The sequence below is a fragment of the Triturus cristatus genome, chromosome 10 (genome assembly GCF_964204655.1).
Source record: "Triturus cristatus chromosome 10, aTriCri1.1, whole genome shotgun sequence".
NCBI lineage: Eukaryota > Metazoa > Chordata > Amphibia > Caudata > Salamandridae > Triturus > Triturus cristatus.
This window is the reverse complement of record NC_140593.1, coordinates 1,227,612,812-1,227,630,718: the sequence shown is the minus strand read 5'-3', so window position 1 is coordinate 1,227,630,718 and position 17,907 is coordinate 1,227,612,812. Positions and strand designations below refer to the sequence as shown.

At 51.4% G+C, this 17,907-nt stretch overlaps 1 protein-coding gene across 1 annotated transcript in view; it reads left to right on the top strand.

Annotated features, from left to right (window-relative positions):
* The window catches only part of DUSP9 (dual specificity phosphatase 9), a 60,472-nt gene that overhangs the window by 21,788 nt on the left and 20,777 nt on the right, over nucleotides 1–17,907 (top strand). Inside the window, exon 3 of the mRNA XM_085629809.1 lies at nucleotides 2,033–2,470. Coding sequence (XP_085485935.1) covers nucleotides 2,033–2,470 — 438 coding nt within the window. The remainder of the gene's footprint in view (nucleotides 1–2,032; nucleotides 2,471–17,907) is intronic.

Below are 17,907 nucleotides of genomic sequence, written 5' to 3'. Positions count from 1 at the left end.
TCCAAGATACTGGAATAAACTACCTATGGCCCTGCGTAAAATCTCCATTTACAGCACCTTCAGGAAACAACTAAAAGCCTCTCTGTTTTAATCTTTGCAGCTGGTCCGATTTCTAGCTTCAGGCACTATTTCTAGGCAAGCGCCGAGATGCCCTCGGGTGAGTCGTGCGCTATAGAAATAAAGATAACATAACATGAAAACTGGGAATCGAGAAAAAGACACAGGCTAGCTACAGGTTGGGCTAACCCAGGCTACTCACTGTGAGGAGCTGAAACACCCGACGACCCCTTGAGGGTGTAAATACCACGAGGCATTGGAATGAGGCAGGGTACCGGAAGCTGTTCTTCGTAATGAGATCACCAGTAGTGTATCACAACCACTGCAAGCCTTTGCTGTAGGGTAGTGCAACTTCCCCATACCCATAGGATTTAACAACCACTACAGCTCTCGCCTGTAGTGTACCACAACTACTCCAGCTCTCGCTTGTACGGTCCTTCAACTGCTCCATATCCCAGGGTTATAAACCACTCCAACTCTCACCTGCAGGGCACTACACCAGCTCCCCACCAGTACAGTACCACAACCATCCTAGCTCTCCCCCGTAGGGTGCTACGTCTAGTCCTTATTAGCAGGGTACAACACCCACCCCAGCTCTCAGATGTAGGGTATCACAGCCCTCCAGGCCTCTACTGTAGGGTGCCAGGGCCACCCCTAACCAACACTATAGCTATTACTAGTAGGGTATCATAACCAGCCCAGCCTAATGCTGACAGGCGTGAGTCGTATCCACCCCAACCTCCTTGGTCGGGTACCGAGGCCACTGCAGCCCTCACCTGTGAGAAATCACCATCAGCTTTTCCCTGTACGGAATCGGACTGCTCTAGTCTTCACCTGTAACACATCATAACTAGGCCTGGTCAGAGTAATATGCGTAATTTTGCGAAATGTGTGTTATGCTAGTTATAAAAAAATCCAGAAATTACGCCATTCTTATAATTACACGCCTTTGGCAGTTACCATTTACCTCAGATGCTCAACTTGTAGTAAAATTTACAGCCATAACTCCAACCCTCACCTGTAGAGTACCACACTCACTTCAGCCCTCGCCTGTAAGCTACTACAGCCACTGCAGCCCGCACCTGTAGGGTACCTTACTCACTACACCTCTCACCTGTAAACTACTCCACCACTGCAGCCCTCACCTGTAGAGTACCACACTAACTTCAGCCCTCGCCTGTAAGCTACTACAGCCACTGCAGCCCGCACCTGTAGGGTACCTTATTCACTACACCTCTCACTTGTAAACTACTCCACCACTGCAGGCCTCACCTGTAGAGTACCACACTCACTTCATCTCTCACCTGTAAGCTACTACAGCACTGCAGTCCTCACCTGTAGGGTACCACACTCACTTCATCTCTCACCTGTAAGCTACTACAGCCACTGCAGTCCTCACCTGTAGGGTACCTTACTCACTACACCTCTCACCTGTAAACTACTCCACCACTGCAGCCCTCACCTGTAGAGTACCACACTCACTTCATCTCTCACCTGTAAGCTACTACAGCACTGCAGTCCTCACCTGTAGGGTACTACACTCACTTCATCTCTCACCTGTAAGCTACTACAGCCACTGCAGTCCTCACCTGTAGGGTACCAGAACCACTGGAGAACCACTCCAATCTTCAATTGTTGGGTGTCACATATAGGCCTTGGAGAAATTTAAATCACGCCCCTGTAATTCGCGTAATGTTGGGGATTTCCATCACACTTGTCATGCAAAATGATCCAAATGATGCCATTGTGTGTGCCTCAGTATGTTGCAGGAGGGTTTTGAGCTGGCACCAGCAGTAGCCAGGTCCAGTTTTGCAGTTGTCTTTGCAGTTTCAGCGAGGTGATTCAATGTGTGGTGCTGTGAAAGTCTCCCATTCACTCATACAGTTGTTTGTTTTCATGCATCCACCCTCACGCTGATGCATTTGTCCGCTCCCTTTTCCTTATGTTTAACCTCTCGCCCCTTGTCTTCTCGCAGGAGGGTTCAGCAAGTTCCAGGCTGAGTGTCCCCAGCACTGTCAGACAAACCTTGACGATGACAGCAGCGCCAGCAGCTCCCCTCTGCCCGCCGTGCTGGGCATCGGAGGTCTCTGCATCCACTCGGACTGCTCTGACGCCGAGTCTGACCCAGAACGGGACCAGCTGAGTGGCATGGACTCTGAGGGGGCCAGTACACCTGGCCAGACCCCTTCCTTCCCTGTCCAGATCCTCCCACACCTCTACCTGGGCAGTGCCTCTGACTCGGGCAACAAGGACATCCTGGCGGAGCTGGGCATCCGCTACATCCTGAACGTCACCCCCAACCTGCCCAACCTCTTCGAGGAGAACGGCAGCTTCCGCTACAAACAGATCCCGATCTCCGACCACTGGAGCCAGAACCTGTCGCAGTTCTTCCCAGAGGCCATCGACTTCATAGGTAAGTACCTTCGATGGGCCATGGCTTGATGACATTCCCACACGCGCAGGGCAACCTCGCCCTCCATATGCTTTGCCCATTCCGGAAGGGAGGCGTGCCAAAGCCATTCCTTGAAATCTGATCCTGACCAAGGAAAGAGCTGCCCAAAGTCACTCAGGAGCACGGCACATCTGCTCTGAGAGGATTGTACTACTGATTATCGGCCCCACAGACTATCGTGGTACAAGAATATTGAGGACAGAATATTGGGGAACAAACTATCGAAAGGCAACTGCATATATGGAAGTGTAGATTGACTATTCAGAACTCCACGTCTATGTACATCGAAGATTGTGCAGCGTAGGTACATAGTTGTCGAGTTGGGTACAGAAAATCTAGACTTACCTGTTGATATTTCTTTTTTATATTTTGTCCTCTGTATTGTGTCCCATCGATATTCTTTGGTCGAGATTCAGGACACCTGAAGCACACACTTCTTTAGCAAACTAGACCTCTTCCAAAATAACTTTAACAGCAAGCTCACTTACAACCAAAAAAACACTCGCCACGACCAACCCGAAGCCAGAAACATTCTCAGCGGATGCTTTCTAGCCTCTTGCCCCCGACCAAATTAAAACTGGTGGCCATCACCTCTGTCTGGCCTTTTCCCAGCTTGTTGGTTGAAGGTACGCCTAACATAACTGGCCTTTGTAGGATCCAGTTGAAGATAGCGTGCATGACACACAAGGCCCTCCACCACAACACACCTGTCTACCTGGCCACCACAACTTAAACTTTCCAGAGGTCGTCATGCCTCAAGAACAGTGAAGAGCCCAAATAGAGTTTACATATTTATTTATGTATTTACAGAGTTTTATATAGCGCAAACATGACCCTACAGGGCGTCAGAGCGCTGTACATGTGGCAGTCAGATCATAGATAAGACAAGATGCAGGAGGGACAAAACAGGGAACAAAAACCACAAATAAATACAGACACAGTTTATCAGAAACCGTTTGGAGGGTCCATGATCCCTGGGAGTCGACATGTAAAGGATGAGGCTGAGTGAGTGAGGATGACTAGTGAAGGAATCTATTCATCAGAATCATTTTTACTTCCTTTTTCAAGGAGGTAGAGGAGCGATTTGTCCTTGTTTCAGGCGGTAGTGAGTTCCATATTCTAGGAGCTAGACCAGAGAAGGAGCGGATGTACGTCTTCTTCTTTTCGAACTTCTGTGGCTTCAGCAGTAGGGAGTTAGCGTGTCTTGAGTTGCGACTACCTCTGGAAAGTTCAAGTTGTTAGGCCAGGTACGGGTGTGTTGTGGTGGAGGGCCTTGTATGTCATGCAAGCTATCTTCAGCTGGATCCTGGCTTCAAGCGGGGGCCATTTTGGATGGTTACGGTCAGGAGTGATATGGTTGAATCTTCTGCATCCAGTGATGAGCCTGGCAGTGGACTTCGATGCAGCTGTTAGTGGAGCCACCTGTGCTTTGGGTATACCAGCAAGAGTAGTGCTCCCATAATCCAAATGGGAGACAACCTGGGGCTGGACTACTAACTGAAAGTCAGCCAGGGCAAGAAAGGTTTAATTTTCTTTAATATATTAAGAAGGTAGTTAGCTCCCCTAGTAGTGGCACTGGTGGAATCTTGCATATTCAGGTGTTTGTCCAACGTTATACCTAGTGATCTAGTGGAATCTATCAAGTGTCGGGCGCAGTTGAGAGCAGTGAGTTGCTTGAGCCATTCTTCGATTGGAGAAGAGTGATTGTGAGGTGTGATCAGGAGCAATTCGGTTTTGAGGGTGTTGAGCATGAGGTGTTTAGTTTTCTGTAGGGTGTAGTTGAGCAGTTTGATGTCATCAAGGGAGGAAATGTTCAAATATAGTTGTGTCATCAGCGTGCATGTGGTAATTGAAGAAGGTGGGTGAGAGCGTGGGACTCCAATCGTGACTGCTGTGGTGTCAGATAGAGTTTGATTGACCGTGATTCTTTGTGCTCTATTATGAAGGAAAGAGGCAAGCCATTTTAAGACGGGATCATATAGCCTCATCCTCTTCTTAAGAAGGTCACTCATGCTATCAGGTTTGACCGTATTGAAAGCCGAGGACAGGTCAAGTAATATAAGCACACCGGGTTTGTTGTGGTCTAGCATTCTCAGGGTTTCATCGACAATGAGTGCTAGAGCCGTTTCAGTGCTATGGCCCGTTCTGAAGTCAGACTGAGGACGATAAAGGAGTTGAAACTGCTCCGTGTGGTTGCAAGTTGCATGTGTACGTATTTCTCTAATAGCTTTGCTAGTGTTGGGATGTTGGTAAGTGGGGGGTAGTTGTTCAGGTCAGATGGCTCAGCATGAGGTTTTTTTTGCAATGGGGTGACCAGTCCTATCTTTAAACAATCAGGTAACATGCCCCATGAGAGAGATGCATTGACAACTTTGGCCCAAAGAGGGAGTTTGGATGGAATAAGATCTTTGATGAGCTTGCCAGGCAGCGGGTCATTGAAGTGGTTGGAGGGTTTAATAGTTGTTAATAGTGTGAGTAAAGCGTCTTCATCTGTGATTTTGAAGTCCTTCCAATTAGCATTTTTTTTAGTAGAATAGACTGAAATATACAGGGATGATCAGATTTGCTACATGTCCCCAGGTGGTCCCTGCCCAGAGAGGCACTTGAGTCTCACAATAAAGAAACACACATTGTGCCTGCTTTTTTATTCATTTACTAAGGAGAATTAGGAGCAAGCCCAAGTGCCTAAGAAAAAAGACCCAAAGGAAGGTACTCCCACACACTGACAGTGACAGGTTTAGTCATCATTGTGTGGGCTACACGTTCTTTAAGGGAAATTGGGCTTGTTCTGTAGTAACTTCTCTCTTGCCCTCTGGTTTGGAAACTAGAAAGAGCTGGGTTGAGGAGAAGTGGAACACAGTTGAGCTACTGGAAGGCAGCTCACATTGGAGATATGGTAAGTTTTAATACAGACTGATAGTGAAAGGAGAAGTACACACTTGACTGCCTCTTCCCCAGGACTACCAATCTTTCAGAGGCATCAGCCCAGCCCTGCCAATTTTCCCAGGTCCTTGCGTGTTGTACTGCTTCAGTACAGGTTTTTCTTTGAATTCTGGGAAATGTAGTCTTGTTTATTCCACTATAGAACAGGACTACAAGTCCCAGAATTCAAAGAAAAAACCTGAACTGGAGCAGCTCATCACGCGTGGACCTTGGAAGTTTGGCAGCTTTGTCAGCGGGCAGGTAATGAGTGGAGAAAGGTTTGTAATAGAAAGAGGGAGTGTCAGGAGTGGGGCATCGACAGGTGACAGAGGTATTGATGAGGAGGTGGGCACTGACGTGACTCAGGGAAGCTGTTGGAGTGATGTAGAGTAAATGACAGGAGACAGAACATGAAATAACAGGGGAGAGGATGAGATCAGAGAGGTTGTGATGGGAGGAGTGAGCTTTGACAAAAGAAGCTTCTGTGACGTGGGCTAGACGTTGACAGGAGACATGAGCAGTGACAGAGGAGGTAGACACTCTTGGGGAGGGTCTGCAGTGACAGGTGTGTTGGGCACTTTTAGGAGAAGTGGCCAGTGTCTGGAAAGGGGGCAGTGACACAAGAGGGGAGGAAATAACTCTGAGGTGGTCAGTGAGAGGAGAGGTGGATGCTGACAGGCTTGAGGGGCAGTGACGGGCTAGAGGTGGACATTAACTGGAGAGGGGCCAGCACAGTGCTCAATGAGATGGGCAGTGACTGCAGATAATGGTAATGGGGCAGTGTAGAATATCTGGGCACTGATGTCGGCAGTGACAGGAGAGGTGTGCTACGGCTGGAACCTCTGTCTGGATGGGGGGGCATGAGTGCCTAGCAAGAGGCATGAACCAGGAAGACACAAGAGAAAGGACTGAGTCCTGTATCCAGAGCGTCTCGCTCAGTGTATCTGAGAGACGTAGAGATATCAATGGACGTGTGCGGTGTATCTGAGAGACGTAGAGATATCCATGGACGTGCGCTGGGTATCTGAGAGGCGTAGAGATATCCATGGAAGTACGTGGTGTGTATCTGATAGACCTACAGATATCCATGGTCGTGCGTGGTGTATCTGAGAGAGGTAGAGATATCCATGGAAGTGCACGGTGTATCTGAGAAACGTAGAGATATCCATGGACATGCGCTGTGTATCTGAGATACGTAGAGATATCCATGGACGTGTACGATGTATCTGAGAGCCGTAGAGATATCCATGGACGTGTACGGTCTATCTAAGAGACGTAGAGATATCCATGGTTGTGCACTGTGTGTCTGAAAGACATAGAGATATCCATGGACGTGTACGGTGTATTTGAGAGACATAGTGATATTCATGGAAGTGTACGGTGTGTCTGAGAGACATAGAGATATCCATGGAAGTGTAAGGTGTGTGTGAGAGACGTAGAGATATCCATGGACGTGTGTAGTGTGTCTGAGAGACGTAGGGATATCCATGGACATTTACGGTGTATCCGAGAGACGTAGAGATATCAATGGAAGTGTGCTGTGTGTCTGAGAGACATAGAGATTTCCATTGTCGTGCACGGTGTATCTGAGAGACATAGAGATATCCAAGGTCGCGCGCGGTGCATCTGAGAGACATAGAGATATCAATGGTTGTGAGCGGTGTATCTGAGAGACATAGAGATATCCATGGTTGCGTAAGGTGTGTCTGAGAGACATAGACATATCCATGGTTGTGCGCGGTGTATCTGAGAGACATAGAAATATCCATGGTCGTGTGCGGTGTGTCTGAGAGACATAGAGATATCCATGGATGTATACGGTGTGTCTGAGACACGTAGGGATATCCATGGACGTGTACGGTGTATCCGAGAGACGTAGAGATATCCATGGAAGTGTGCGGTGTGTCTGAGAGACGTAAAGATTTCTATGGTTGTGAGCGGTGTATCTGAGAGACATAAAGATATCCATGGTCATGCACGGATTATCTGAGAGACATAGAGACATCCTTGGAAGTGTATGGTGTGTCTGAGAGACATAGAGATATCCATGGAAGTGTACGGTGTGTCTGCGAGACATAGAGATATCCGTGGTTGTGCGCGGTGTATCTGAGAGACATAGAGATAGCCATGGTTGTGTACGGTGTGTCTGAGAGACATAGAGATATCCATGGTTGTGCGTGGTGGATCTTAGAGACGTAGAGATATCCATGGTTGTGTACGGTGTGTCTAAGAGACATACAGATATCCATGGCCGTGCGTGGTTTATCTGAGAGACATAGAGATATCCATGGTTGTGCGCAGTGTATCTGAGAGACATAGAGATATCCATGGTCGTGTGTCATGTATCTGAGAGACAAAGAGATATCCATGGAAGTCTGCGGTGTGTCTGAGATACGTAGAGATATCCATGGACGTGTACGGTGTATCTGAGAGACATAGAAATATCCATGGATGTGTACGGTGTATCTGAGAGACATAGAAATATCCATGGACGTGTACGTGTGTCTGAGAGACGTAGAGATATCCACGGACATGTACGGTGTGTCTGAGAGATCCATGGAAGTGTACGGTGTGTCTGAGAGACATAGAGATATCCATGGAAGTGTGTGGTGTGTCTAAGAGACATAGAGATATCAATGTGTCCATGGTTGTGCGTGGTGTATCTGAGAGACATAGAGATATCCATGGTGGTGTACGGTCTGTCTGAGAGACATGGAGATATCCATGGTCGTGCGCGTTGTATCTGAGAGACATAGAGATATCCATGGTTGTGTACGGTGTGTCTGAGAGATGTAGAGATTTCCATGGTTGTGCGCGGTGTGTCTGAGGGACATAGAGATATCCATGGAAGTGTGCGGTGTGTCTGAGAGATGTAGAGATTCTCAGATACACCGCACACGACCATGGATATCTCTACGTCTCTCAGATACACCGCGCACAACCATGGAAATCTCTACGTCTCTCAGAGACACGGCACACTTCCACGGATATCTCTACGTCTCTCGGATACACCGTACACGTCCATGGATATCCCTACGTGTCTCAGACACACCGTACACGTCTGAGAGACATAGAGATATCCATGGAAGCGTACGATGTATCAGAGAGACATAGAAATATCCATGGACGTGTACGATGTGTCTGAGAGACGGAGAGATATCCATGGACATGTACAGTGTGTCTTAGAGACATAGAGAGATCCATAGAAGTGTACGGTGTGTCTGAGAGACGGAGAGATATCCATGGTCGTGCGCGGTGTATCTGAGAGGCATAGAGATATCCATGGTTGTGCGCGGTGTATCTGAGAGACATAGAGATATCCATGGAAGTGTGCGGTGTGTCTGAGAGACATAGAGATATCCATGGAAGTGTATGGTGTGTCTGAGAGACGTAGAGATATCCATGGTTGTGCGCTGTGTATCTGAGAGACGTAGAGATATCCATGGTTGTGTACGGTGTGTCTGAGAGACATAGAGATATCCATGGTCGTGCGCGGTGTATCTGAGAGACCTTGAGATATCCATGGTTGTGCGCAGTGTATCTGAGAGACATAGAGATATCCATGGTCGTGCGGCATGTATCTGAGAGACATAGAGATATCCATGGAAGTCTACGGTGTGTCTGAGAGACGTAAGGATATCCATGGACGTGTACGGTGTATCTGAGAGACATAGAAATATCCATGGACGGTTACGGTGTGTCTGAGAGATGGAGAGATATCCATGGACATGTGCGGTGTTTCTAAGAGACATAGAGAGATCCATGGACGGTTACGGTGTGTCTGAGAGAAGTAGAGATATCCATGGTTGTGCACTGTGTGTCTGAAAGACATAGAGATATCCATGGACGTGTACGGTGTATTTGAGAGACATAGTGATATTCATGGAAGTGTACGGTGTGTCTGAGAGACATAGAGATATCCATGGAAGTGTAAGGTGTGTGTGAGAGATGTAGAGATATCCATGGACGTGTGTAGTGTGTCTGAGAGACGTAGGGATATCCATGGACATTTACGGTGTATCCGAGAGACGTAGAGATATCAATGGAAGTGTGCTGTGTGTCTGAGAGACATAGAGATTTCCATTGTCGTGCGCGGTGTGTCTGAGAGACATAGAGATATCCATGGACGTGTACGGTGTATCTGAGAAACGTAGAGATATCCATGGATGTGTACGGTGTGTCTGAGAGACATAGAGATATCCATGGATGTGTACGGTGTGTCTGAAAGATGTAGAAATATCCATGGACGTGTACGGTGTGTGTGGGAGACGTAGAGATTTCCATGGTCGTGCGCGGTGTATCTGAGAGACGTAGGGATATCCATGGAAGTGTGCGGTGTGTCTGAGAGACGTAGAGATATCCATGGTTGTGCGCGGTGTATCTGAGAGACATAGAGATATCCATGGTCGTGTGCGCTGTATCTGAGAGACATAGAGATATCCATGGATGTGTACAGTGAAATTCAGAAATAGCCAGGCAGGGTTCTGCTCCAGCTCCTTGGTGCACAGGGTGGGCGCTCTCTAACTCCTTGGTGCACAGGGTGGGCGCTCTCTGGCTCCTTGGTGCACAGGCTGGGCGCTCTCTAGCTCCTTGGTGCACAGGCTGGGTGCTCTCTAACTCCTTGGAGCACAGGGTGGGCGCTCTCTAACTCCTTGGTGCACAGAGTGGGCGCTCTCTAGCTCCTTGGTGCACAGGGTGGGTGCTCTCTAGCTCCTTGGTGCACAGGGTGGGTGCTCTCTAACTCCTTGGTGCACAGAGTGGGCGCTCTCTAGCTCCTTGGTGCACAGAGTGGGCACTCTCTAGCTCCTTGGTGCACAGGGTGGGTGCTCTCTAGCTCCTTGGTGCACAGGGTGGGTGCTCTCTAGCTCCTTGGTGCACAGGGTGGGCGCTCTCTAGCTCCTTGGTGCACAGGGCTCCTTGTTGCATAGGGTGGGCGCTCTCTAACTCCTTGGTGCACAGAGTGGGCGCTCTCTAGCTCCTTGGTGCACAGGGTGGGTGCTCTCTAGCTCCTTGGTGCACAGGGTGGGCGCTCTCTAGCTCCTTGGTGCACAGGGCTCCTTGTTGCACAGGGTAGGTGCTCTCTAACTCCCTGGAGCACAGGGTGGGCGCTCTCTAACTCCTTGGAGCACAGGTTGGGTGCTCTCTAGCTCCTTGGTGCACAGGGTGGGCGCTCTCTAGCTCCTTGGTGCACAGGGTGGGCTCTCTCTAGCTCCTTGGTGCACAGGGTGGGTGCGTTCTAGCTCCTTGGAGCACAGGGTGGGCGCTCTCTAACTCCTTGGAGCACAGGTTGGGTGCTCTCTAGCTCCTTGGTGCACAGGGTGGGCGCTCTCTAGCTCCTTGGTGCACAGGGTGGGCGCTCTCTAGCTCCTTGGTGCACAGGGTGGGTGCTCTCTAGCTCCTTGGTGCACAGGGTGGGTGCGTTCTAGCTCCTTGGAGCACAGGGTGGGCGCTCTCTAGCTCCTTGGTGCACAGGCTGGGCGCTCTCTAGCTCCTTGGTGCACAGGCTGGGCGCTCTCTAGCTCCTTGGTGCACAGGCTGGGCGCTCTCTAGCTCCTTGGAGCACAGGGTGGGCGCTCTCTAGCTCCTTGGTGCACAGGGTGGGCGCTCTCTAGCTCCTTGGTGCACAGGCTGGGCGCTCTCTAGCTCCTTGGTGCACAGGCTGGGCGCTCTCTAGCTCCTTGGTGCACAGGCTGGGCGCTCTCTAGCTCCTTGGAGCACAGGGTGTGTGCTCTCTAGCTCCTTGGTGCACAGGGTGGGCGCTCTCTAACACCTTGGAGCACAGGGTGTGTGCTCTCTAGCTCCTTGGTGCACAGGCTGGGCGCTCTCTAGCTCCTTGGTGCACAGGGTGGGCGCTCTCTAACTCCTTGGAGCACAGGGTGGGCGCTCTCTAGCTCCTTGGAGCACAGGGTGTGTGCTCTCTAGCTCCTTGGTGCACAGGGTGGGCGCTCTCTAACACCTTGGAGCACAGGGTGTGTGCTCTCTAGCTCCTTGGTGCACAGGCTGGGCGCTCTCTAGCTCCTTGGTGCACAGGGTGGGCGCTCTCTAACTCCTTGGAGCACAGGGTGGGCGCTCTCTAGCTCCTTGGAGCACAGGGTGTGTGCTCTCTAGCTCCTTGGTGCACAGGGTGGGCGCTCTCTAACACCTTGGAGCACAGGGTGTGTGCTCTCTAGCTCCTTGGTGCACAGGCTGGGCGCTCTCTAGCTCCTTGGAGCACAGGCTGGGCGCTCTCTAGCTCCTTGGTGCACAGGGTGGGCGTTCTCTAACACCTTGGAGCACAGGGTGTGTGCTCTCTAGCTCCTTGGTGCACAGGCTGGGCGCTCTCTAGCTCCTTGGTGCACAGGGTGGGCGCTCTCTAACTCCTTGGAGCACAGGGTGTGTGCTCTCTAGCTCCTTGGTGCACAGGGTGGGCGCTCTCTAGCTCCTTGGAGCACAGGGTGGGCGCTCTCTAACTCCTTGGAGCACAGGGTGTGTGCTCTCTAGCTCCTTGGTGCACAGGGTGGGCGCTCTCTAGCTCCTTGGTGCACAGGCTGGGCGCTCTCTAGCTCCTTGGAGCACAGGGTGTGTGCTCTCTAGCTCCTTGGTGCACAGGCTGGGCGCTCTCTAGCTCCTTGGAGCACAGGCTGGGCGCTCTCTAGCTCCTTGGTGCACAGGGTGGGCGCTCTCTAACACCTTGGAGCACAGGGTGTGTGCTCTCTAGCTCCTTGGTGCACAGGCTGGGCGCTCTCTAGCTCCTTGGTGCACAGGGTGGGCGCTCTCTAACTCCTTGGAGCACATGGTGTGTGCTCTCTAGCTCCTTGGTGCACAGGGTGGGCGCTCTCTAGCTCCTTGGAGCACAGGGTGGGCGCTCTCTAGCTCCTTGGAGCACAGGTTGGGCGCTCTCTAGCTCCTTGGTGCACAGGCTGGGCGCTATCTAGCTCCTTGGTGCACAGGGTGGGCGCTCTCTAACTCCTAGGAGCACAACCATCACGTTTAAAAGTCCCTTATGTCAAATACGTTATATTTAAATCATTTTATTTTTCTCTTTGGCCCAAACCCCCATTTTACGTGAAAGCCAAATTTGTTGAACTTTGTGATCTACGGGAAATTTTTTTTTTTTTGTTTCCCGATATTCATGGAAAACAATCTTTTCCAGCATCTCACGCCCCGTCATAAAAAAAATCAAAGAAGGCCGGGTTCAGGGCCCTAGAAACAGACCACAAACACGCAGCGCAGAGCGCGAGGAGATCAGCGCAAAGAAGAGTTTGAAAAACAAAATAAAAGCCTGCGAGAGCAGTGCCAGCGGTGTGCGGGGTCGAACAGGAATAAATTTGAGTTTGTTTATGTATGAGATTCTTGCTGTAGCGCTTCAGGGCCTCTACATAGGACGGCGAGCGCTTTACATGCAAGAGGGACATGCAAAGAACACGTGGCAGACAGGAAGCTCCGGCCTTCTCAGGGCGGGGCTATCCGTAGCACAGGACATCACGAACGAGCGGACAAGAGGGCGAGGAGGGGGCGGGGACAGCATATGTACCCCCCTTTGCTCCTCCCCGCCGGAAGCAGCTACCTGTCTGGGGTCTCCCCTGGTCAAACCCAGGGACACGACCTCCCACCCCTGTGCCTTCCTGTGGCACTAAGGCGGCCGCCCTCAAAGGGGCGGGCCGCTGCGCAACCCCCCCCCCCCGGGCAGCCTTATAGAACACGAGCTCCAGTGCGCGGCCCGAAAGGCCTTCTGGGAAATGCAGTCTGAAGTCTATTAAAGCAGAGGCCGGTAGGGCTGGGGCGATGCAGCCTCATGTCAGGCAGCCATGCTGGTACCTCTCCAAGGGGGCAGATGTCCCCTGTGCATGCCTGAAGCACCCCAAGCCGAGAGAGATGCCCTTCCACTGGCTCTGAAGTGCCCGAGGGGCTGGGCTCATAGCCTATCCCGCGTGTCCTCTCCCAGCCACCCCCTTCTGCACCCCCCAGTCCGGCTTTCCATCGCATGCAGCTCCCCCAGACTCGCCAGTTCCCCTCCCGCCCCTCCTCACTTCCCTTACAGCGCTCTATTAATACCTCTGCGTGCACGCATCTGTAACTCATTCCCTTCCAGATGTTGACTCTCCCCTCCCTCTCCCGTTCCAACAATGCCCTCTGCACACACACACTGTCTCTGCCACTCGAGTCTCTAGCCTTGAGCTCCGAGACACTTACTATAGCGCCAGCAGGAGGCAACAGTCCCCACCCCCCACAATAGCATGCATGTTCTACGCATGAATAAAACACACCACACAAATTTTTGTTTGGGTAAGAAACTGCTGCAGGTTTATTACATACACCGTTATGTAATATGGTGGGTTATCTTACGGGCGATCGAAGGGCAGGCAACCAACTGGGCCGCCTGCCCGCCTGATGAGCCAGGCAGCACTGGGGCGAAACCCGTCTGTGCTGCCCCTTCGGTGATCCTCTTCCCGGATCACGGTCCCTTATTACTCACGCCCCTTTCAGGGTGGAGCGTAGCAAGGCAAGCCCCCGGTTGTTCAGGCCCACAACCGCCCGAAGGACTGACGGGGCACCGACACGGTTTTCCAGGAACCTCCCATGAGGCTCCTGGGCTCTGGCACCCACTATGGTGTCGCGCAGAGGTACCCTTCGGTACCCATTTGCTTCCAGATCGCCCTGTAACTCCGCCACAGCTCTGGAGGCGGCCACCGTCGCCGCCAGGGCCCCCCACCAAAGTAGCTATAGTCTTGCCCGCTAGATCGTCTGTCTAGGGCCTCCTGTAATTTAGATGAAAGGACATCCCTACAGGATATCGATGCCCCAACTATCTCCCACTAGCCCTAGCCCAGCTGGCGTGTGATGAAACAGACGCCCAATGCCTGGGAAGTTGTGCCAAGCACTAACCACCTCACGCCGCAAAGTTTGACTGCGTCACCTGCCTCAGCCCCATACAGCACAGGACAGTTTCAGGCACCCTGGCTCACGATGCCCACCTATTTGCTGATCACACTGGATGCCGCCCTTCTGGCACCGTGTGTGACTGGACACATGTGTCTCCGATCTCTGGGACAGCGTTCGCTTATTAGGGGACCGTTCCTACCGCAGTAGCCAGCTAAGCTATTAGGGCGGGAAGGATTATACTTAACCTAGGCGCACCGTCCCTTTACTCGCTAAATCAATGTGCACATGGAGGTCCCTAACGGCGTATGAACATTGCACACGGCTGCACACCAGCGCAGCCCTGCATCCCCTATTCATTATAGGAAAATCGACCGCTAGTTCCCTCTGGGAAGACCCCTAGGCATACCCGCTTAGAGAATCTGCTGCTTCGATACTGGGCGCACTGTCTGTGATCCGGTGCCGAACCTTAGAAGAGGTAGGTGCCACCCACCGCCTAGGTCATGGGGATCTAAAGGAGCACACCCTATCCCCCGGGCATACCTCTAAGTGGGACTGGCTCTACCCAGCTGTGACACCAGAGACACACCTCTTAAACCTCTTTACTCGTTATGCACTTGGCACCCTTCTTGTTGCAGCTTGGTGTATTAGTAAAGCGCGTATGCCCACAGGGCACGATGACGCTGCTAGCCAGTGTATGTACCCACTCCCTGATACTTATCTATCCTAGCTGGCTTTACTTGGTTTGAGGAGATGCTGGATGCTACCCCAGGACTGAAGACTTAATGCTCCAACCCACTATGATCCCAGAACTTGGGGACAAGCCCAGAGGTGACCCTGTCTTACATGGTACATCTACCCCAGCGCTCGACTATTAATGTGATAGGGACTCCAAACCCAAGAGATGCCCCTTCTACTGTCTGGTTCTAGCCCGCAGAAGGCTAACCCAGGGGGGCAGACAAGTCTGCGGAACCAGGGGGGAGAGGTGAGTGCAATTACCTTCCCTTTCCTGAATTTTTGGGCGCCAAAAGGTCAAAAATACCCTGTCGCCAAAAGGCACTAACGCAGATTTTACCAAACCTTTCCACGCCACAGCACACTTGTTAGCTGACAACTACCACCACCCGCCTGCTGCCCTGGTTGACGCGCGGGTGGATAAGCCTACTGGAGCTACCAGATACCAGCCCTTGGCTTGCAGGGGACTGCCCACCCAGTGTACATGGTACCTGGTTCTGTGTGGTACTCGCAGGTGTGCCCCATGGAGGCCCTCGTAGCCAATTGCACAATGCAGTCATTATTTTGTAAGTGCCTCTCTCTGCGTTGAAATTCCCTGAGTAAGTGAAAATGATAATTTCCCACCATTGGGCAGGAAACCGGTGGCAAAGGCAGACTGTTATTTTGTGGCTTCTGGCATTACCGCTGTGTAACTACTACAAAACCACAGTACACCTACAACACGCCAGTACCATTGGCTTTAACAATGCTTGTTAGTTGCATGAGGTAACTGAAGCCACGATTCCGGCTTCGCTGCGTAGCATATTGATCCTACCTCCATTCAGAGCTGGTGGCGCTGTCCCCTTACGTGTTGGACCAGCATGAATAGTCTCCCTCCGATGAGTAGTGAGCTTACCCGCAATTGGGACCATTGCACTAATCAACTTCCGCAACAGCCAGACAGGTCACCGGCACGTCAGCCAGGTACCGAAAGCGGGAACCCTATGTAAACGGAAAAGCGGCGCACAACCCAGGGTTGGAGACAAAGTTGGCCTCGTTGTGCTGCGAACGGGGCACATGCGGAGACAAAATAACTATTCTTAGCAAAACAGAGCCTGTCCGAATCTATAGCCTAAATAGGGACAAAGATGAACCATGATATTATCACTGACCAAGTCTGTGATGTCCTCTTCGCTACCTCTGGCATATTTCTCATAATTCGGCACATATGGCTGACACCGCACTCTCAGCCGGTGCTTTGTGTGATCTTGGCCCACTTTGGTGTGACCAGAGCCCCGTGAAGTCTGCATCATGTATGGGCTGGCCTGAGGGCCACTTCCCCAAAATTCGTCCACAAACCAGTGACCCCCACGATACCGCAATCCTGACATACTCCGGGGGGGCAAACAGGCGACTCTTTTAAAGGTGAAAGAATGTGCAAATTCCATCCTTGCCACCCGGGCATAATACTACGTTAGAACACTAGCTTGATATAATACCAACAAACAGACAGCCGTGCCACATCCAAGAGGAGCCCGCCACGGTGCAAAGCCCCATAAGGGGAGAAGTACAGTTCCTGCCTACTTCAAAACCAACAAAACTAAAGAGAAGGTGGACCTCAGTGGAGCGCCCCACCTTGTCCCCACTGACATGCACGAGCGCTAGTATAGGGCAGGGAAACAATGACCAGCTGGGTGGACACTCGCTACACCGATTGGGTCGATTGCCCAGACCATACTGATATTGAAGCAATTGAAACCACCTGGTCCACGATTAACTCGGGTGCCATGAGACGGTCTTGAACAAGGACCAGTGGACAGCGAGTCAACCGGTAGACAGTAAAGTATTGATGGATATGGGACAAAGGCCCGTCCAAAACTGAAACAAAGTTGGCGAGAATAGTTTTTTTTTTTTTTTTTAAACTTTATTTTCAATGTTTTTTAACACATGAACATACAGCACCTCATACATAGTATACATTGGGTTCAGTGCACAGCCAAGAGCGATACAGAGTACCTGGGACATAATAAAAGGCAGGCAACGATAATGCAGACCCCATAAATTAAAGCATCTCCGCACTGACATCTCGCGACATTCTCAAGGCCATCCCCTCCCCGCCATCCTCCAACAGCCCCCCACCCCATGTAATAGCAGGGAGAATCACAGTACCGTCCCACGGCATGCAGTATTCGGTGCGTCTCAGTGTGCGTGAGAGGTGGGGGGGGCGGGGGGGAAGGGGTACCCACTCCTCCAGAGTCCCGCCATCAATGAACCGTACATCAGGTAATTAGTTAGGCGACCCAGTCACATCAGCACCTCCCGCTCTCAATAAGTAACAGTGCAGCGGAGCCCATATATCAGCAGGTCTCGATGTAGGTGGTAGGAGTTCAGAGTATGTGGTAAGTTGTTCCTGACAGTAAGTGAGGTCCTGCAGCCATTCCTTAAACTTGGGGGCCCTTCCCCTGCCCCATCTACATGCAACTCTCCGCTTGGCAAGTAGGAAGGCGAGCGCCACGAATTTACGGTACGCAGCTTGTATCGGCTCTACATATCCCAGGAGCGCCAGAACAGGCGAGGGTACAATCTCCGAATTAATCATTATGGAGAGGGCCTCAAATACCTCACTCCAGTATTGGTTCACTGCATGACATTCCCACGCCAAATGAAGAAAATCCGCCATAGGGGCGCGACATCTATCGCATCTGTCATCTTCTCGAAGGCGATATCTATAAAGCCGAGCCGGGGTGTAGTACACTCTATGGATATATTTATAATGAATTATTCTGAGGCGACTGCTTGCAGAGATGCGATCTGTCTGCTGCAGGCAGAACTCCCATTGCTTGTCTGTTAAGGGAGCCTGCAACTCCTGGTCCCACTTCTCCCGAACCTCCAGCTGCGGGGCA